A 23170-nucleotide genomic window follows, 5' to 3' on the forward strand; every position below is an offset into this window, starting at 1 on the left:
ACATTGTGTCACGTCACGGTGCACTGGACGATAACGTTCCCAAGTCACGATGATGTTGAAAATTGCCCGAACTGCTTTCAGCTCAGACGGCGTTGTCGATCCTTTCTCGAGATGAACCAGGTACAGTTGATCACGATACTTGATGTCCTTGTTGTGTCTCGTCATCTTGAAGACTTCGATCACGTTCAACTTAAGAGTTTTGAGCTCTTCTTTCAGCACACTCACATCCATGTCATACAGGCCTCGGAGGACCTGTTTCATGGGGCGTTTACCTGGATCGTCATGGCTGTAGTATTCAATCTTGGTGTTGTTCAGGAAATCCCGAACGTAGTTGTAATCCTTTCTGGTAGGTAGCAGAATTTTGAGTCCATCAGCACACAAGCGAGCACCAGATTTGATAATCCCGGTCAGCCACTTTCGCACCGAGTCCGATGACGATGTTTCCACAAATATGGGTGGCAACTTTTCCCGTCGTTCAAATTCTTCCTTCTCGCTCACGTCCACAGGGAGGGTAGCGAACTGGTTTCCAGACGAATTTTGAGCGTCCTTGCTCAAACTGCCTGGCTTTGCAGGTAGCGCTTCGGTATTCTTTAGCTTCATCAAATCTGCCGATCCGGCTGGTGAGGACCGCCTCTTTTTCTTGCCGTGAGGCATTTTTGCACTTTTTTGGCACTTTTCAGGAGCTAATATCCAGGAGTACCTCACTGATTGGTGTTCCACAAGGGAATATGTTTTAAACGTAAATTGCCTTGACATAGGAAAATTATCTTCATCATAACAGATTTATCATAATTAAATGTTGGTTCTTTTTAACAATAAAAATGTGTTTGATAGAAGTGTTTATATTTTCCACCAATCTCGTTAGTCACGGCATCCAAGTGCATTCAACCATTTCATCGTAACGTAAATACTAAATTTGTTTTGCAAACTGCCCCATCCCTTCATGTTCCAATTTAAACGCTAGGTAAAAACTTCATCTAGTCTGAGCGAAAAAAAATCGATTCCATTTTCCTCAAAAAAGATTCGCTTCCAGCGAACTGAAAAATAGGGGAGTCCAACTTCCTACGAATTTTCGTATCCCGCTGTGTTTACCTGCAAACTGTAACCACCACGTTTTTCGTCAGTACAATTTTCCACCAGACATCAAAAACTCGTGCCGGGCTAGGCCGGTGACTGACAGGACCAAACCCCAATCAACCACGCCACACCATCCAGCCTCGAGGGCAAAAATTATAACTTTTCCCCAACCCTCCTGTTATACAAAACTCTCATCCTGAAGGTATACAGCTATACACTGTAGCAACCCCTCGCGAATGCGCCCAAAAGTATACACCACCGCCCGTGAATTATTTAACAACATTCGTGTGAATATTTTATGAGCAAAACATAAGGCAAATAGCAAATGCTTGGATTTCTACTCCGGTGTGCTCCGGCCGACTCGAAATTGTGTTTATTCCCTCGGGGCGGACGAGCTAGTGAAGAGGAGTAGGCAAGAAGGGCCTTTTCCATCATTTTCCCCCTGGATTTGGCCGGCAGTTGGAGGGAAGCAAAAACTCGTTTCGCTCTCGGATGTGTGCGAAATTGTAATACAATTTCTTTAACGTCACTTTTGTCGTATTTTTGCCTCGTTTGCTGAAATCGCTTTAAGGATGCTTTTGCATTCGGAAAAAAGGCGAGGACTTTCCGGAAGGAAACCTGGAATTACGTTCTCCAGGCTGAAGATTCAGGTACAGGGCGCGCGGGAAGTGGGATTAATGATTTCATGAATAAATTTGAAAGCAGTGTGCGATTGCTTCCTGCACTTCAACGGGCAGGACGTATTTGAGTTGAGCGATGAGGAATGAAGGGTGTAAAATCGTTGAATTATGAATGATTTTTTGAATAATTTTATGAAAAGATTTCATGGTGCTGCAAAGAAAATAAAATGTAGTTCTTGTTTAAGTATCCTATATGTGTTACCTCTTTGAAAAGGACATTTTTTTTTTAAACTCGTTCTCAAAAGCTAACAAAAAAAAATAACGGTTTCTCAAAGTTTTTTTTGTTTTTTTTTTTTTGCTTTGAAAATTTCATTGAAATATGATTCCATAGGGACACTTGTCCCTATATAATCCGAAGCCATTTTGCATCACCAGTTTTTCTACACAATTTTCTGGCTTGCGAATATTAAACACAGGTGTATCTTGATAAGTCGTTATCGAATTTTGATTGTTCTATCGGTGATAAATAACCTTATCGACGATAATGGAATATAACTCATTTATAACATCTTACTAAAATTACCTTCCTGAAACCAAATCCTGATAAACCTTTAACCCTCTACTGCCCAATTGTTTTTGCTCGAAATTTTTTAGAGGTCATTTTGAGCAACTTTTGATCTACGAAAAACTTTACTTCTCTTGTTTTATGTTTTTCTTGTTTAATTTATTGTATTTTAATTTATGTTTATGTTTGTTTTTGGTAGTATTTGGCATATTCTAACACCTCCTATCATTACATTTTGCCTATCTAATTTTTTCATGTTTTTACAGTCACTTTTTCATTTTTTTGCATGTTTTTCACATTTTCTGCTATAAAATGGCACCATGATCATTTAAATTGTAAAAAAATGCGTAGAGGCATAGTCTTGGACACTAGAAAAATTACTGCATACTTCTTTTTACTTAAAATATAGGAAATGTTAGTAAAAAACACAGCCAAAGTTGATCCCTAAATAAATGACATTTTTAAAAACATTGGCAAACCACATAAAACAAGTAAAACTTCCAACCAATAAATTTTCTAAAATTTTAAGAGTTCTTCTTTCCAATGCTTTTTAAAGATCAAAAATTGGTTGAATAATGGATTTTTGGCATTTTTTTAAAATCGAAGCAAATTGAAGCCCGTCTAAAGGCTAAAGGGGGTTGGGTTGTAGAGGGTTAAAGCTTTCAATAACATGATATTTTTGATTTTTTTTTCAGAAAAATACCTTTTTTTAAATTCTCAATTTTTATAATTTTCAATAATGATATCAAACGAGGCGGTTTTAAATTCAATTTATTAGAGTTTGTTGTAAAATACTCAATACTTTTCACAGAATATCATATTTCCTAAAAATGCTCGAATTTTTAATAATTTTCGATAAAAGTATCAAACGATGAGAAATTTTGTTATTATTTTCACTGAATTAGAGTTTTTTCATAAAAAACTAATTTTTTTACGAAATAACGTGTTTCATGACATTTTATAATTTAAACAATGCGCAACTTGTTATGCATTTGCAATGTTTTAGAGTTTTTTGGAATTAAATACTCAAACTTTCACAAAATACCGTATTTTATGAAAAAAAACATCAAAAATCGCAAATAAACTGAAAATTTATATTTGTTTTCGATATTAAAAATTTATAAAATTTTAGTATTTTCATAAAATGCGGTATTTTTGGAAAGCTTGAATATTTTACACTAAAAAAACTCAAATTTTCATTATTTAAAATATTAGTATTAAACGATGCAAATTAATTGTTATCACTTGATTTATGTTTTTTTCGTAAAATACTAAAAATTTTACAAAATAGAGTACTTGATGGTTATACTAAAATTTTCATAATTTTCAATATGAGAACTAAACGATACGATTTGGTATGCATTTTCGCTGTTTTAGAGTTTAAGGAATTAAATACTATTTTTTTACAAAAAACGATTTAATTTAAAGACATCAAAAATCTCAAATAAACTAAAAATATATACAAAACTGTGCAACGTTTCACACCAATATTAAAAGTAATGAAAATTGAAGAACTTCCTTGAAATTCGATATTTTGTAAAAATAAAAAGCTCAAATGAAATGAAAATGCATGAGAAATTCCGCATCTTTTGATACCCATATTGATAATTATAAAAATTTGAATATTTTCGTAAAACGTAAATTTTTTTAAAAATTTTGAATATGGAAAAAAAATTATCTATTGAATAAAAAAAAATCTTAATCACTTTAGAGTAGTTGTTGGAGCCCCAACGTGTAAGCAAAGTCGGCAACACTGGTCAACGCCAATTTTGACAGTTTTGTGCGAACCGAATCACCCTGCGCGCAGCGGTTGCTGCGATGAACGAGAAAAAGAAAGAAGAAAAAGGCGCGCGAAGGAGAGCCGAGAGCGCGTAAACCCAAGTTCCGTCAACAGTCGTTTTTCACCAGTCGGCGCGAAAGTTCTTAGCGATAAAATTTGAGTTTTATTAAAATAAGTTAGTCTAGTAACTGCTAAGGCGTTTTCTTTCTTCGCCCACGACTACGTCCAACAGTTCAAAGTCCGCCGAAAGTGTCCACCGTCGCTTTCTGCTCCGGCACACCGAAACTCGGGTGGTGCCAACTCCGTCGTTTTTGTGGGGCCAAGCCTGGCCCGAACATTGGTCCTTCACCCCGGATTGGACTACCGGCGTGGACGGAAGAAAGAAAACCTGGTGAAAACGGGAGGCAAACCGGCCTCAACCGACTCCGAGAAGCAAACCGGCTTCCGGAAGTTTCGCGAGTGTGAAGCAAACCGGCTTCCGCGAGTGGATCACACCAAACCGTAAACCCGGCGAACTTCCGAGCGGCAAACCGGCCCCGGATCTATCCCGGAAGTAACCGTGGACAACAAGTGTGAAGAAGAAGAAGTGATAAGTTAAAGAGAACCTTAAAAGTGATTCTGAAAATGCCGCCAAAACGTACTCCAACGAAGAACACTCCTGCGAAGGAGAAAAAGGTGGAAGTAGATGCCCGCAAAGAGGAGTTGGGCGCCCTAGTCCACCTCCGAGGAAAGGCGGTGGAGAAGCTAAACCGTCTCAAGGAGAAGCTCGACACCCTGTCGCAGCCGGAGCGCACTGTCCCGACAGTCAAGCTCAACCAACGTAAGCTGGAGATGGCCTACTCGGAATTCTCCACCATCCATGAGAAAGTCATCACCCTGGTGGATTCCGCCGAGCGAGACCCGCACGATGACCTTCAACTTAGCGTCGAGACTGCCTACGACAGAATCTTCGTTACGCTCGAGAAGTGGACGCAGGAACTGGTTCCCGTTACTGCAGGTCCATCGAACGCCGTCGTACCGGCCGTCCAGCAGCCAGTTGTCATCCAACAGCTGCCTCGGATTCTTCCTAAGTTCGACGGTAAATATGAAAATTGGGAAAAATTCAAGGTCATATTCCGGGACGTCGTGGACAAATCCAACGAGTCACCCCGCATGAAGCTCTACCGGTTGGAGGATGCCCTGGTCGGAGAAGCAACTGGGTCGGTAGACGCGAAAACCATCCAGGACGGGAACTACGACCTCGCCTGGGCGCAACTGGAGGAGAAGTACGAGAACAAGCGACGAATGATCGACCTTCACATCAGTGGCCTGTTAAAGGTGCGGAAACTGACCCAAGAGAGCCACACCGAGCTGCGGTCTCTTGTCGAAAGCGTTGTCAGCCACGTCGAGAACCTCAAATTCCTTGGTCAAGAGTTCTCCGGCGTATCCGAGCTGATCGTCACACATCTGGTAGCTCAAGCACTCGATGGAGGGACCAGGAAGCTGCTAGAGTCAACGATCAAGAAAGGTGAGCTGCTGAAATACCCCGAGACGATCCAATTTCTCAAGGATCGCGTCTCAGTTCTGGAGAGATGTGGGACCACCTTCGACGCAGCACCGCAGCCAAGTCCGCAGCAGAAACCCCGAGCAGACTCCATCGAACAACCGTACCAGATCGCTAACACAGCTATCAAGTCGCAGCTGGGACCTCAGTGTGACTTGTGCGAAGACACCCACCTTACCTTCAAGTGCGCTGCCTTCAATGCCCTTCGAGTGGACCAGCGCATGGAGAAGGTCAGAGAAAAGCGCGTCTGCTTTAACTGCCTGCGCGCTGGGCACGGCGCTAAGAAATGCAGACGAGCGAGCTCGTGTGGTAAGTGCCAACGCAGACACCACACTCTTCTACACGACTTCTACCGGAAGTCAACCGCGCCGCAGAGACCAGCTTCTGCTATGCGCCAACCCGTTGAAACACTTCCGCCAGCGAAAGTGCTCGACAGCCCCTCCCCGATGCTTCAAACTGCGGTCGTCGATCTGCGCGACGACAACAACCGACCTGTGCCGTGTCGCATCTTGCTGGACTGCGGATCACAGGTAAATTTTATTTCCACCTCGATGGCAAATCGCCTAAATCTGAAAGGGGTTCCTGCAAACGTCCCGATCTGCGGCATCGGAGGTGAAGGGATTAACACCAGGGAGTCAGTGATCGTGCAGCTTCAGTCCCGGTACAGCGAATTCACAGCGGACGTGGAGTGCTTGGTCGTCCCGAGAGTGACCGGAAAAATTCCTCCGTCTCCAGTCAATGTCAACGATTGGCCAATTCCGAAGGGTTTCCAGCTAGCCGACCCAAAGTTCCACACTCCCGACCGCATTGACATGCTCGTTGGTGCATCGCTGTACTTCCGCCTGTTGAAACGAGGATTCGTTTACATGTGGGACAACTACCCGGAACTGCGTGAGACTCACCTGGGTTGGGTTGTCGTCGGAGGTGCTGAAGGAACTGCCACCACTCAGCCGCTCGCGAACACAGCAGTACTGGAGGCCAAAAAGCCACATCAAGGGACAGCACTGGAGAAAGCTTCTGCTGGGATTTCCCCCAGCCCGGGGGGAGGATGTTGGAGCCCCAACGTGTAAGCAAAGTCGGCAACACTGGTCAACGCCAATTTTGACAGTTTTGTGCGAACCGAATCACCCTGCGCGCAGCGGTTGCTGCGATGAACGAGAAAAAGAAAGAAGAAAAAGGCGCGCGAAGGAGAGCCGAGAGCGCGTAAACCCAAGTTCCGTCAACAGTCGTTTTTCACCAGTCGGCGCGAAAGTTCTTAGCGATAAAATTTGAGTTTTATTAAAATAAGTTAGTCTAGTAACTGCTAAGGCGTTTTCTTTCTTCGCCCACGACTACGTCCAACAGTTCAAAGTCCGCCGAAAGTGTCCACCGTCGCTTTCTGCTCCGGCACACCGAAACTCGGGTGGTGCCAACTCCGTCGTTTTTGTGGGGCCAAGCCTGGCCCGAACAGTAGTTTAGGGATCATTCTTGAGCTCGAAAATCAAAAATAAAACAGCGAAAATATATATATTTATATATACTTAGTAATTCCATGGAATACAGTCCAGACTCGATTATCCGAAGCCTCGATTACCGAAGTTTCGATTATCCGAAGTTCGATTATCCAAAGGTTTGTACGAGACCTGGATAATCGAACCACGAACAAAAAACAAATTCGTTTTTTTTTTTATTTTCAATTTTTTAACATCAAATTCGAGTACTGCGACCTCATTTTAGTCAAATTTGAATGCCCATCATTTAGGTCGCCATGTTGGATTTAAAAATTCTAAATCACTTTAGAGTAGTTTAGGGGTTGTACTAAAGCTGAACAATCAAAAATAAGACAACGAAAAATATGTTTTTTTTATGATTCGATTATCAGCAGTTTCGATTATCCGAAGTTGCCAAAACCTTCGGATAATCGAGTCTGGACTGTACTGGTTTTGTTCAAAGGCAATTTTACTTTGAAACTGAAAGTTGTTCCATACTCTTTCTTTAAAACTGTGTGTGTGAGTGTTCGTTCTGTTCACTTTAGCATAGACTTTAAGACTTAAGTGACTTAAGTATTCACCAGCGTTTGTGTCATTGCTACACTACCATAGCTGGGAAGGCAACGTTAGGGTATAAATTCAATAGTAAAATTATTAATCCCATCAAACAAAAAAAGTAGATTTTATTTCCAGAGAAATGTCACTTATGCCAGCTTTGTCTCAATGAAGAAATATTTAACGAAGGCTAAAAGCAACCCTGAAATGAACCCAGACGGTTTATGATACCAATCCCATCAAAAATTCATAACCTTTTTCTTTCGTTCAAGTATTTTTTCGAAGCAAGTATTCCATCTGTCGTCAGAATAAAGTAACAAACATCATGAATATTTAACTACCAAGTACTCAAGTCCAAAATTGCACGAATATTCGTACAGAAAACAAACCCCTAACACACGCACAATAAAACCCACCAACACCCCCACAAAAAATAACCCATCTGATGTTGGTTTTCTCCCGACATCACCTCATCACGAAAATTTGTCACGTTCCAGCATTCCACATTTTCCGACGCGAGGTGAAGAGATTTTCACCTTTCCAACCCGTCCCGTCCCAGTCAAGGGCCACTTTACGCTGCCACTCTCCCCTTCTATCTTTTGCTTTAAAATTTCCCAAATTGTGTATCGCTTTCGTCACGCCACAAACCACCACCACCCAAAATTATTGCCGGCAATCATAATTGTCACCCCTCTCGTTGCTCGAAAGAGAACAGGTCCTTTTTCCGCCACCCCAATTCAAAGGGATGCTGCACGACCCTTCATCGCTCTTTTTTTCGGGCACCCCTGCGTTGAAGCACGAGGATAACAAAACACGAGATATTTTATTTTATCATTATGATTCTCTTATAATACTTTGTTTTGACATCACAATTCGTCTTGCGTCGTCTTTGTCTTTGTGTGTGCGCGGAGGCGGTCACAAACACAAACTTGCAATCTTATTGTGGACCGTTTGGGCTAAGCCTGCTGGGACACGGTGAAAATGAAACGAAATGTTTGCTTTGCCCATGCAGCAAAAGTGGATTAAACTCAAGATTAAGTTAAAATGCAATCAGCGTGCACGAAACTGTCAAACGCGCTTGAAAGCGAAATTGCGTGCAAGTAAAGTGATTTTTTCACAGTGCAGCGATCCCACCGTCATGGTGGGATTATTATCATCATCCCGTTAGGGGTTGGGGCACTTTTTCCCCGAGTTTTGTTATTGTTGGTGTTACGCTTTTAGTCGTCGTCGTTGTCGGTTGGATGCCTTATCTAAACAACTGGGGATGTTTTACAAGTTTGCCCAACTGCTTCCTGGCTGCTGGCACGAGAGGTGGGGAGGGGGATGATAGAAATGGTTCTTGTTATGGGTTGGAAGCAGGTTTTCGGGGTTTTTTGGGAAAGGTTGAACAGATGGGATGGTTCTCGAGGTGATGTTTGGAAGGGGTTGTATATGAAAAGTTTCTGCAATTTATTCATATTATTAGTTACGGTATGTCCACGCATCCTTCCTCATTTTGTAGATTCTGTGAAATGTGTTCCGTTCTCAGAATCGTCTCTACGGTAAACACAACGAAGTAGGGCTGACCTATTTTTTATGCAATTTCGGGCGTTTTCAAGCATGCTTTCATATGGCTTGGTACGTCTGTGTTAGATTAGATAAGATTAGATCAATAAACCTTCCATTCCAAAAAATCAATTTTGACTAACTTTTCCTCAATTATTTTTTTTTTTATTTGTTTATGTGGACAAAAAATACCAACTTTTGACTTAAAGTGTATGACAGACGAATTGTTTTCGGAAATGTTACCGTTTCTTAATACAATATTGGAGTAATTTTGACAAAGTGTATCGTTTTCGAATTTGGGTAAATTTCACTCAATTTGGGTTAAAATCACTTGAATTTTAAATTAACCTTAAAACTTTATTCCATGAATTTTTTTTTTCACAAAACCTGACTGATTTTGGATCATCTTTTAGGAAGCTTATTTCAAACCACCTCCTGGGACCCGGTTGCTCGTAAAAAGTTCAGATTATGACGCCTTGGAAGCGCAAAAAATGGCCCTCCCAAGGGGGGTGCTTCCGGGATTTTCCATTTACCCCGAACCCCGACTTTCTCGAGCAAAACAATCGCTCGAAATAGAGCAGGCAAAGAGCATCAGCAAAAAAGAGGGAAACCAGGGTTGTTGGCAATAACTTCAAAGGAAGAATCGCATGGGTGTGTGTTTTGTCGTTTAGGTCGTTTTGTGATTTTGTGGATGTGTGTTTTTGCTTCAGCACGGCTGGCTTCGGTGGTGTTTGCAAGACGATGCGAAAATTATTCAAATTACCATCCGCATTCAACTCCCACGAAATCAAATTTCGGCAAACACTAAAAGGCAATTTTCGACACTCTTCCTTCGCGAGTGTCGACCCCCTCGGAGGATGCCTTAGCGGCGTTTTAGGGGGTTGAGTAACGAGTTTCGGTATGTCAATGATTTCAAGAGGGTGTCGATGATAGCGATGTAGAAATATGTTTGCGCCCAGATTAAGATATCGGTTCTCTGTGTCAAAGTCAATTACGTTTTAAGATTTATGGTTGAAAATTGGTAAAACAAAAATCATGGATTTAAAACAGAACAACTGTGCTTGTATTTTTCCATTCAGTGGAAAATGGTTCACCCCATCAACACACTCAGAAAAATGATTTCCACAAAACGAGCTTGAATTTCCAATTAAACTAACGACCTGTTTTGCTTCAATTCTAACCCCCCTCGGTCGCCCACAACTTTACCACGGAAAATGCAAACGGAAATTTGCCTGTGAGAGCAGGGCCAGGTGGAAACAGGCTCGCTTTTCCGCCCCTTCCAGGACCTGGTCCGTTTTTCCCAAAATATCGATTTTTCTTATTCGTCTTATTCGTTTTATTTCCTGCTGCAAGTGGAGTAGAGTCACGACCACCGAAGAGGGGCGTCCAAAGTCGTCATCGTAAATCTTTACCGCGTGTTCGTGTTGTTGATGTTGTTTGAGCTGGTGGCAAGTTAAGGTGCGCGCCTGAATGGAAGGCAGCACGTGAACCCACACACACATACATTAACTGAAAACGGACACGTGCGTGTTTCGACGTAATTACTGGCTACCGCCGTTTTCCTCTATTTCGAGAAGCAGTAAACTACTTTTTTCTTCCACCCTACCTCCCCGAAGAGGTTTACCCTAAATTCAAGGAATAGGTAAAGTTTTGTAACGTTTGTAAGTTCGTAGAATCGAGTCACGCGACTAAAGGACTCTTGAGGGACGACTGATTCACATTTTTTTTTCCTTTTTTGCTCCGTCGTACTAGGCCTTAATTATAGACGGTGCAATTTGCTGCTTCGAGTGCAGGTTAAGTGTCAATGGCGAAATGCAATGTGTCACACGTGTTTCCTCTTGGGGCGATGGGCAGCAATCAGGCTGGTAGATAAATAAGTTTCGATGGTCATTAAAAGAATAGGCCATAACATTTCATGAGTGTCAATTTATTAACGAAAGGTTGAAATTCTATGCAGTGAATGAAATGTTGCAATGAAATTGTAGCTTTTTCAACCTGTTGAAAAAAAAATAAGTTTTATCGAGCTGGATTAATATGAAAAGTGCTTAAAAATCGAGTTTTGCGTATGGTCTGTTCAACACACTGTGGGATAAAATCGGGGAAAATGCCGTCCACATCTCGGAACGCGGCTAGTTCCCCAAGCCCAGCCAAGACCTTTTTTGTAATCCTCGGAAACGATTGGAGAGGGTTTCATCAAAAATATGGCCGGACTTTCACCGGAACTTTTATTCCAATGATTTTATAAAATTTCTTTACGATTAAATATCAAATAATATCGCACTTGACATGATACGACGTATAAAGACAGTTCAGAATTGGCCACAAGAATTGTTCTGTTACCACCCTGGAAGATTGACCACGACAGTCCAGTCATTTTGGCATTTTGCATTTCAAACGTCATGATTTGAACAGAGTAGGTTAAAAAATGTCTTAATTTTTTTACGCTGGTACTAATTTTATTTAAAGTTTTTATCCCTCGACTCTGGACAAGGTCGAGGCAGAAACAGATAAAAACTAAATTTTAAATTTTAAGCCCAACATTCAAAATTTTACACCACTTTTTTACAGATATTCTAGTACCAAAAATTAGCAAAATATCATTGAATCCATGAAAACTTTTTTCCATTTTTTTTTATCTTTTTTCTATCTGTTGTCCGAAACTTAAAAATTTGCACCGTCAGTTAAATTTTAGATTTTTTTTTTATTAGGTCTTACAAACAAATGTAAACATAGACTGTATCGCGATTACTCCAATGAACATTGACATAAGGTGTGAAAGGGATTCATCAAAACTAGAAGCATTAAAATAAGTGCAATAAATGTTTGTTTTGCTTTCCTTAATTTCAGCAATTGAGGTTTTGCAGCGCGACTGTGTTTCAAATGTAGGTGGCGCCAAAATGAGGTTACTTGCCAAAAATCGCATTTCTTTCTGCTGGATTGAAGAACAAAATCGCTTATTTCTCATGATTCCCTGCATCAATCTTAATGAAACTGGTTGCAAAAGACGAGAAAAATTTTTTGCTTTAAAATAATGAACATCATTTTTTGGGCGTGCAAAAATTTGTGACCTTTTTCTTTAAAAAACATGTTTTGGAACACGAAAAAATGAGTTTCCCCGTATATATCAATGAAATAAACAGTTATATAGTTGATAACAGATGTGTTAACGTATATTCAACAATTTTTATTGATTTTTGACAGACTGTGAAACTCTTGTAAAACTCGGCAACGACTAACTCAGGTTAAGGGCATGAGGCACTTAAGGGTTAATCTTAGGGTCGGCTGCGCTACGGTGGTCAACAGAGGAGATCGCGGACAAGGGACTAAAACGTTCACTTTCTTTACAGGTCGGGTTCAATAATTTAATAAATTCTAAATCAGTTTTAAAGTGTTTTATTGTAAGTGTATGTGTGTGTGTGTGTGTGTGTGGGGGGGGGGGGGGGGTTTAGACGCTGCCGGTACGTACCGCTGCTACCTTGATGACGACGACTTCTGGGCCGAATCCGTTCGGCCGGCGAGCGCTCGCGTACAGGTGGACACCGGTTCTCCGGAACAGTGTCGACGGTGGTGGTGGTGGTGGTGTAGAGCACGGCTGGAATCTCAGGCCTTCCCTCTTTGACGCAATCGGGCGACCTGGGACCTGCCCAATCCGGCCAACCCGAGAGGGGAAAACGCTCCTTGGGAATTAGGACCTTCCGGTCCGAGCGTGCTCCTTGGTGTTGATGGCCACCCTGGCCAGAGCAAAACGACGATCCTTGACGGGTTAGGCGTAGCAGCTGGCTCCTCCGCTCTTACTGCTGCTAGGCCGAGAGTGTGCGATCGGGGTGTCGGACCAGCTTCCTGCTGACCGACAAAATGGCCGTTAAACGGCAACACAAAAGGTCCTGTTGGACGGAGATTAGTGAGAGGAGTTACTTTAACCGTACTATCTAGGCTAAGCAACGTCGTCCGTACTACAGAGCCGTACTGCAGGGTGTTTGGCATACCTGAACGACGTGAGGTGTAAACTTCCGGAATTCCACCAAATTACTCTCACTTCTCTAATTTAAGCTCCACAAATTTACTTGTTGATCGCACACTTGCCTGAGGGGAATAGACCGATGGCGGCCTTCCCTAGATTCCTTTAAGCCTCCGATGCCAGTGACACGGCATGACGTCACAGAGGGAGGTCACACCACCCTCTGGAGTCGTTCCATTTTCCACCCACCGGAGATGGATTCTGTAGTTTGTTATTCTTGTTGATATTGGTCCCACCTTGTTGTTGTGTTGTATCAGTGTGTTAACAAATTGTGTTTTTCAATCGTTTTGTACCAAATCCCTACTAGCTGGTTTATAATTTTATTTGTTTCCCTTTTCCCTACTAACCATAACCTTGAAGATCGTGAACGTTCGCATTTAATTATTTATAAGTTAAGGAAACCTGTAACAACGGTTACACTATCCCCCACTTCGGTTAATAATTGAACTGGTTAAGTTCAATTATTGTAACCAACGAAAAACTATCACTCAACTTTGAAAGCTATAAAATGGTTAAGTAGAACTTGTTTTACCGCGTAGTAGTTGAAAATCAATGAAAACAATAACAATCACAAAATAAATAACGAATTAAAATGAATAAATTAAACTGAGCATGCAAACAAACAAATTTAAAATACTAATAAAAATAATCCCGAAAATTGGGTAGACAACTCTATTTTATGCTGCGCAGCAAAACTACAAACATGCAATATCTACGATTTATTTACATTTTAGATCATTTTCGATCCGTGAGGGGTGATTCAAATCAAAATAATCTAAACCCCTGCTGCACACTGTCCTGCAGTTGACAGAGTGCGAAACGTCAACGTCACTGTCATCTCACCGAACTGTCACCAGCATAATTGTTTGTAAACAAAGCAGTTAGCTGTAGTTCGGTTCGATATGTGACCGCGAACATTTTTATCGGTGGTTTATGGCCAATAGCCACCGATTTGACGAACGGTATGATCTGGTAAGTACGTACTTTCATTGATTCACACGAAGAACCTCTTCGTTAAAAACGTTTTCTTCACATTTCAACTTAGTGAATGAGTGAAAGTGGCGGGTGTTTTGCTGCCAGATCCGGTACTTCCCGAGGAAGAACAGACTGCAGAAACCCCAATAATCCCGGGATCACCATGATGGCCATCTTGCCAAGCAAGAAGCACATCAGGTAAGTGTTAACACATTAAAAAGTTGCAACTAAAAGTTGATCAATTAAGATCATAAAAATGGTGATTTAATGATCGTAACCATTTCAATTTTGACCATGCAGGTCGTTAGGCACTTCACTCGCGACAGCTCCACAGTCGACACTCAGGCAAAGGGCAAACTTGATAATCCCTTAGCCTTCTGTCGATCTGCCAGTGCAACTATGAAGTCCCAACATAAGCATAGTTGGCACGCTTTCTTTGTTTACAGCGGTACCACTACTAAACTGATTGACTCATTTATTACGACTAGGGGTGTTCAATACCCACCAGTCTTATGAGTAAAAAGTTCACAAAATGTTTTCAAACAAACAAATATAAAAATCTTTCAGACAAACAAATAAATTAACAAATATTTCAATAAATTAACACAAATGCAACATTTATAGTACGGTGTGATAAATTTTAGCTTTTTCTATCTTTCAGATGCAATCCGGTAATCACTCCTGGAACTGGCCGGTCGGTGAACGGTCGAGGACTATGACGAGTTCCGAGGGAAACAATTTAACCCCTCACCAACTACTAACGCCTTGTCACGCCAACCTATGGCCAACCCAGAGGATCACTGCGGATGCTCCTAGATTTAATTGAGAAAATTTAATAAAGTTTTTGAATAAATTTGGCGGAGAACCTTTCCAGTTCTTCCGCAATCGGGTAATCGGGATCAACGACGAGCAACTTCGAAATCATTGCCCTAATCTTGGCGTAATCCGGGTCCTCATCTTCGGTTCCATTCAACAGATTGTTGACGTATTCTTTGGCTTGTTCCTTGATTTCCTTAGTGGGTTCCTTGGGTTTCTTGGTTTTTCGGTGTTCTGATGCGTTCGTGAGTTTTGGTCGGTTCTTCGGGGAATGTACACCCGAATCAGACGACCTTTCCTTTTCCTTCTTAGTTTTCTTTTTCTTTCCTTGTTGTTTCTTAAGTTCCGGTCGCTTCTTCGGGGACATTCCCGCCGATTCCAACGACTTACTCTTCTTCTTCTTCTTGGCCTTCCTGGCCGGCGATCTCTCCAGGGAAGTCGACTTGCCTGGATCAGACGATCGTCCCTCGCCGGTATCCGACCGACGGTTCCTACCTTGAGCCTGGCACGCGAATCGTACCGCCCGTGCGTCCCGATCCCCGGAATAGGAACCTGAGGTCAATGAAGGACCTCGCTGTTCCGTGGGTGGATCATCGGACGAAGCCGACACCGATGTCGGCGGCTGTCTTGAGGTGGCGGCCTCAAGAGCTAAGTTCAGCTCACGCCGGAACATGATGACCAACCGGGTAATCTTGGCGACGTCCACCGGCTTCACGGTTCCTTCAGCGCGCAGCTGCTCGAGAAACTCCAGACTGAATTCCACGTCTTGTACTGCCCTGTGAAGAGGGTAATTCTCGTGGCCAGGGTCGACTGGACAGGCCATCTCGGACGAACCTTCCACGTCCGAGCAGTCCGCGTCGTATTCCTGTTCTTGCCACTCCATCTTTCTGTATTCTGTTTTGTTCTTCTCTTTCATCGTTCGTACTCGCGTGAGTATGACTAGTGTGTACAATAAACAATATCAATTACCGACGGCCGATCGGCGGCTAAACGATCGGTGCTCGTCGCGAAGTACAACGCAAGATTTTGTTGTTGTCTTTATGTTTGCTCTTCGTGTGCTGATTTCTCAGTATGTATCGCTCAGGACCTTTTTGTTAATGAAATGCTATTCAATTTTAATTTGTTATTCTAGGGATGTTCATTAAATCAATTTTAAACTTCTAAATACATATTTTCGTGTTCAACTACCACCACTTTAACACAAACAAAATTAAATAATATATTTTCTAGGCAACCTAAGTGGAAGTTAGAGACGGATCCTACTCATCAAATGAAGTTTGATGAGTATTCTCCTCCCGCTCGAGTTGAAAATTTGATTAAAAATTTTGAATCGATCCTCTGCTGATTTTCGCGATTTTGTGTTGGGTGCCAATTGAAACTCTTGTATACTAGGCCAACGACTAACTCAGGTTAAGGGCATGAGGCACTTAAGGGTTAATCTTAGGGTCGGCTGCGCTACGGTGGTCAACAGAGGAGATCGCGGACAAGGGACTAAAACGTTCACTTTCTTTACAGGTCGGGTTCAATAATTTAATAAATTCTAAATCAGTTTTAAAGTGTTTTATTGTAAGTGTATGTGTGTGTGTGTGTGTGTGTGTGTGGGGGGGGGGGGGGGGTTTAGACGCTGCCGGTACGTACCGCTGCTACCTTGATGACGACGACTTCTGGGCCGAATCCGTTCGGCCGGCGAGCGCTCGCGTACAGGTGGACACCGGTTCTCCGGAACAGTGTCGACGGTGGTGGTGGTGGTGGTGTAGAGCACGGCTGGAATCTCAGGCCTTCCCTCTTTGACGCAATCGGGCGACCTGGGACCTGCCCAATCCGGCCAACCCGAGAGGGGAAAACGCTCCTTGGGAATTAGGACCTTCCGGTCCGAGCGTGCTCCTTGGTGTTGATGGCCACCCTGGCCAGAGCAAAACGACGATCCTTGACGGGTTAGGCGTAGCAGCTGGCTCCTCCGCTCTTACTGCTGCTAGGCCGAGAGTGTGCGATCGGGGTGTCGGACCAGCTTCCTGCTGACCGACAAAATGGCCGTTAAACGGCAACACAAAAGGTCCTGTTGGACGGAGATTAGTGAGAGGAGTTACTTTAACCGTACTATCTAGGCTAAGCAACGTCGTCCGTACTACAGAGCCGTACTGCAGGGTGTTTGGCATACCTGAACGACGTGAGGTGTAAACTTCCGGAATTCCACCAAATTACTCTCACTTCTCTAATTTAAGCTCCACAAATTTACTTGTTGATCGCACACTTGCCTGAGGGGAATAGACCGATGGCGGCCTTCCCTAGATTCCTTTAAGCCTCCGATGCCAGTGACACGGCATGACGTCACAGAGGGAGGTCACACCACCCTCTGGAGTCGTTCCATTTTCCACCCACCGGAGATGGATTCTGTAGTTTGTTATTCTTGTTGATATTGGTCCCACCTTGTTGTTGTGTTGTATCAGTGTGTTAACAAATTGTGTTTTTCAATCGTTTTGTACCAAATCCCTACTAGCTGGTTTATAATTTTATTTGTTTCCCTTTTCCCTACTAACCATAACCTTGAAGATCGTGAACGTTCGCATTTAATTATTTATAAGTTAAGGAAACCTGTAACAACGGTTACAACTGTCTTGCCAAATACTCCAAATTACTATCTTTTTCTAAATTTACAGTTTTCTCATAGAAAAATCAAACAAATATTGGAAAGTTGTACACCAAATTGTTGGAAATAATTTTTCTCATTCGAATCCGGCATAAGTTTTTTAAAAATGTTGATTGTGAAGGAAAAAACACATTTATTCAAAAAATCATAGGTTTACGCTATTTGTTCATAGGTGGCGACATGTGTCTTTTAGCTTTGCTGCAAATTCTCTATAGGAAAATTTTAGTTTTTTAATAAAGTTCAGGCAAAACTTCATTAAAAGCAGTTTTTATATTTATTGATAATTCAAGAAAAATGTAATATGTACATTGCAAAATGGTTACCAAATATGATTTCATTATGTATTATTTTAATACTCAATTGAATTAAAACACATAATTTATATTCGAAATATTTAAATGGAATTTGTTCAACGTGTTTAATATCGTTGATTATTTAAAATAAATTTTACAATAAATTTTACAATAAAATTTAAAATAAAAAGGCTATTTTTTGCGTTTTCTTTCAAAGAAGTGTTGATTCATGTTCTTTTAAAATATTTTTGGAATGTGGAAATAAAAAAACAATTGATGAGCAATATCTTTTAAAAATAGTAGTAGATCTGATAAGGAATACTTTTTTATTTGTAAACTGTTTTTAAAGCGCTTGTTAATATTTTTTTAAATGTTTGAATTAAAAAAAATTAAACTTAAATGCTTTGAGTAACGATTCATCGATTGAATATTTAAAATTTCGCGGCATTTCACGGTATTTCCCAAATTTAACGGCCAGGAGCGAATTTCACTGATTACGCGGCTTCCGTGAAATCACGAAAAATCACTAGCCCTGATAATAAGGTTTGACATGCATCTTGCCCTTTTTACTGGACCAAAAAGCCAATTCTTCCCCAGAAGCACCTGTAACCGGTCACAGTAGGTCATAATTAAATGTTTTAATAACTGGACCAATGCTTGAAAAGGGATCTATCTCTGAACGGGACTGCTCGAAATTCGATAGAACTTTCTGTCAGCGATCATTTCCCAAAACGATATTTGATCGCTGACACACAACGCCTATCATGATCGTCATTGCTTGGCGACGGTCGATGAACGTAAACACGAAGACGAAACGAACGAAAAATGAGCACCACTCAAGCAGCCACCCGAACGAGACAACGTGCTCTTTCTCTTTCTCTCGTTTTTGTCTCTCTCTTCCTAGTGTATACTGCGTGGTGACAGAAATCATATGATTGCTATCATTGGAGAGATGATCGGAATCTCGGTAGAATGTCAAACGTCCGCTCTCTAGGCGATTTTTCTCCTGGAGGGAAGTCAATGATTGTGTGAGTGACTTTGCGTAGCACTCATTGCTTTGTGTGTGAAACGAACGAAAGTAGAATGTAAAAATCAGGTTGTCGTGGTGAAGACGATTGGAGTGTTCTGTCAGCTATCAGAAACAAAGTCGAAATTTCGCAAACCCTGAACTGGACACTTGTAGTAGGCTACTCTGCCCTAAACTGGAAGGCTGTAAAATGCCGATTCACAGGCTTCATAAATCGTAGTCCTAGCAAAATAATCAAATCACAATTTTTATATTTTTTTTCGTCATTTTTTATTTTATTTTAGGTCAATGACCAAAAATATAATCCAAGATATAATCTCGAAAAATATCTAAATTTTAAATCCAAGATAGCGGCTAAAAATGCGCTGATAAAATATTGGTGAACTAACAGGCAATTCGCCACTCCAATTTCGCCAAAATGGGGTCGCCGAACTAGAAAAGATAGTAAAAAAAGAAAATTAAAAAACACGAAAACATGCATTAAAGAAACCTTCGTACAGTCGAACTTCGGTAAATCTAACTTCGGATAGCCAAGTCTGTACTTTACTCTATTTGTTCTTTTTCTTGTAGAATTGATAAAAACACACCATACAAATTTTTGAAGACAAAAATAAAGAATGGTAAACCAAAAAACAAGCTGTGCAAAAAAATCTTCAAACTTTTGTTTTGCCGCACGCAGAAAAATATTTTGTAGAATCAGCCTGTACGAGGTTTGATTCAACAAAAAATTTGTTGAATATTATCAACGCCGATTTTGCGTTGAAACAAACCTTGATTTTCTCAATTCCACAAAAATCTTTTGTTGATTTGAAACAGTTGCTTTGACGTTTAGCGTTGATTCAACAAAAATCTTGATTTTCAAAACAACAAAACGTTTTGTTGATTCAAATATGCCTTATTTTTCTGCGTGCGAGATTAGCCTGATCACGCCTTCTATCGGATGAGGAAGTGAAACGTCGATCCATTTGCGTAAAAGAGGTTTTGGGTGACTCACCACACATAACCTTCGGACGCCTAGAAATGAGCATAAACTAGCAACAGATACCATAAAAGACCTGGGGGTCCTTAAAGTGGATCGCTTAGCTTTTTTTTTTTTTTGGTTTCTATACCGTTCCATACATTTTGAAATATCCAGGACCAGTTTTCCTTCCCTACTTCTTACTTCCCTGAACAAAAAAATGAGTTATTTTTTTCTTGCATAAAAGAACCTTTTTAAGTAAATGTAGTTTACAATTGATTGTACAAGTTGTTGCAATGAAATTCAGCAAAAAAAATTTTTTGCTCCCCGATTTTTGTGGAACTTAAAAGGGGAGGATAAAAAAAAAATTAGATAAAATTTGCAATTTCCTAAGAAAATTTATCCTTAGCAATTGAACGGAAGATAATCTTCAATATTGTTTCTGCATAAAATCAGAATTTTCAATCTACAGCGATTTTAAATTCAGAAACCCGACTCAAACACCATAAAAATCAATTGAACCACCTTTTGCCAAAGGTCAACCATGTGCACGTGCGTCAGACAAAGGAAAATGTGGGAGTGAACGCACGTGTGAGCACTCGAAAAGTAGAACAACAAAATTCGTTCATTGAAATCGTCATCACACACGCAACCTGCGAGCCCAAAAAACCCCCCCTCCCTTCTCAAATGGAAAGGTAAAATCGATTCGACACGCTCTCCTTCTTGCCCCATTCAAATTCGATCCACAGTCCAAGAAACGAGGTCTTCGTCGAGCGTCCAATTTATTTTTTACGGTTGACCTTCAATCAACCACCCACGCCGCGCTCGTTCGTCACTCCATCAATGGATGCGCCCCCTCTGTCGAGCAGGATCAAAAGGGAATTCTAGCGTTTGTCTAGCAGCACCCCCCCGGGGATTCGAGACTAAGCCCGTTCAAGATCTGAGCAAATATTTTCGCTAGCGTCACACAACCCTTTTCGTTGGCAAGGACTAGACGAGTGTGTCCTCTTGACGAGCTGGTGCAGCTGAGACAAGTGGTCTGGAGAGGGTTAAAAAAATGCTTGGCAAAAATAACATTAAGGGGGCAGAAAATCCAAGCTTTGTTAAATTTTATTTTATATTCAAATTTGAGCTTGAACAAAAAAATATTTTTTTAATGCATAATTCAAATTAATCCCAACTTTTCAATCCATTTCACCGGAAAAGGGATTCATTTCCGCTTGCTCTCTCAAAACATGGGGGTGATGAGCCACCTCCAAGAGGGTTGAAAGATCAAAGGTAAACTTTTGCCCCCACTCACATATTCAAGTGCCGGAGAGCTGGTTGAAATGGGTGATGGGTAATGAAAAGTGCTCGCAATATGGTCCGGATTAAGTCACGATGAATTGATTGCTCGTTTTCAACAGCTTTTGAGCGAAAACATTATGGTTATTCTGTAGTGAGTGGGCGCGAAGGATGAGAGGAATTTTAAATGTTATTTTATTAAATTAAATCGTTGCTTCATGGACCCATTTTTGATTGCGGCTTTTAGTACAGGGTTCTGTGTTTTTTTTTTCCAAATTTTGACTCATCAAAATGCAAAACTCGATTTTTTCAGCACTCAGCGTATTTATTCAACTTGAGAGAAACCTAATTTTGCAACTTGTAGCATAAAATATTTTTTAAAGACTCAATCACTCGCAAACGTCACTTCCCCAACATCTCGCGCCAATGTTTCCACTTGATAAATTGCTTATTTTCCCTGATTAACGTCAAAACATCTCCAAACAAATCACAATCTAATTTGAATCGTGTACCCTGTTTCGTCAATCCTAATGGTGCGCCCTCTCTGTTTGATCAAGTTTTCCTCCCGTCGACGGTTCACAGACCAGCACAGACGCTAATCTGGTAATCAGTACAATTGGATAAGAGAAGCGAGGAGCGACTTCGGAAGAAAAACGACTGACGTCGAATAAAAGGACACGACATTCAATAGAAAAAGTTGTCAAAAGAAGGAAGCACAAAAAGAAAAAAAAGAAGAAAAGAAGGAAGCAATCCAATTCGGAAGGGAAAATGACATACATTTTCCGGTCCAGTCCTTTTCGGTGCTCTTATCGTGTTCATTGCGTATTCTGGAGGGACACTCATCGAGATCTTATTGAGCGCAAAAATGGGAAACCTTTTCGAGGCCCCGTAATGACTTTTATTTGATTTTCCTGGTGCTGTGCCGGTTGGAAAGTGGAGAGAAAAGTTCTGACGTTGATAAATGGCAATAATTTTGTTTTCACGGGAAACAGACCTTTAAAAGTTTCATGTGTTTTGATAATCTTGGAATTTTATTAACCATAAAACGAGTCATCAGGCTGTTGTTGGTCGATGTCAGTCGATGTCAAATTTCTTACCGGGTGGATCAAGTAGGCGCTGTGAAGACGCACTCACTAGCTGAACAATTGTGCAACCTTTGAACAACTATAAGCCTGTTGGCCAGTGGCCAACGAGGTGTTAAATTCCCGACACCTTGTTGAGTGCCCCCTCCCCGCCCAAGTTCGTGTCCAACTGTCTTTGCCGGATTACCGCACCGGGAAGGAGGAAGCCCTACGAGACAAAGTTTTCCACCAGGCCTGGAATAAGGGAGGGGCAAAAACCGCACAACAATTGTGCGGCGTCAAAATAAATTGTTGCCGAGATTATGGATTCCCGGGGATTAGCAGTAATCGTTTCATTGTGGTTCGCTTTCCCTTCCCAGCTGGAATTTCCCCCGATAGGGATCGAAAACTAATTTCAGTGCCGATAAATTTTCGGATGGTCAAAGGTCCCCCGGAAGAAAACGTGTCAAACGGGGTTCCAGTTAATAAAAGACGCCGAGCGTTCAAATAAATCATTTCCTTGCCGGGATATATTCCGCAGTAAATGGACCAAACATCACACCCAGTAGGCGCTTCGGAGCCAAATCAACCGTGGCATGTTACAGTAGGCGGCTGTGGGGCTGGCAAAATGACGAGGGGGAAAACGTCGTTGATAGAAGACGGCGCGACGCAGGAAGCCATGACCAGACCAAAGTAAACGTACAGACGGGATATTAAGGTACATGGCAAATGATTTAATGAACATGATGTTGATCAATATCTAGCTGAGACCAGCAGAAACAGGGTTCGTTGGGCTTCCAGTCCGCTGGTTCAGACAGGGATGGGAAATTTCACTTTGAGATGCATATTGGACAGGCCTACTGTGCTGCGTTTACCGCATGGACAAATCATAAAGCATTTGATTTTTCAACCAACTTGGTTCCACCACTGTCTATAA

General features: G+C 41.5%; 3 protein-coding genes across 3 annotated transcripts in view; all 3 read left to right on the forward strand.

The window, feature by feature from the left end:
* Positions 1-23170, forward strand: part of LOC120422542 (vesicular acetylcholine transporter) — a 36233-nt gene that overhangs the window by 5366 nt on the left and 7697 nt on the right. The gene's annotated exons all lie outside the window — the stretch shown is intronic.
* LOC120422544 (choline O-acetyltransferase) overlaps positions 1-23170 on the forward strand; it is a 57891-nt gene that overhangs the window by 5360 nt on the left and 29361 nt on the right. The gene's annotated exons all lie outside the window — the stretch shown is intronic.
* Positions 4667-6655, forward strand: LOC120422570 (uncharacterized). Its single transcript, XM_039586054.1, has one exon. The coding sequence runs from the start codon at positions 4667-4669 to the stop codon at positions 6653-6655; it is 1989 nt and encodes a 662-aa protein (XP_039441988.1).

This window comes from Culex pipiens, chromosome 1 (assembly GCF_016801865.2).
Source record: "Culex pipiens pallens isolate TS chromosome 1, TS_CPP_V2, whole genome shotgun sequence".
NCBI lineage: Eukaryota > Metazoa > Arthropoda > Insecta > Diptera > Culicidae > Culex > Culex pipiens.

Coding starts and splice junctions, on each gene's coding strand:
- LOC120422570 (XM_039586054.1), top strand. CDS start 4,667: ATGCCGCCAAAACGTACTCCAACGAAGAACACTCCTGCGAAGGAGAAA.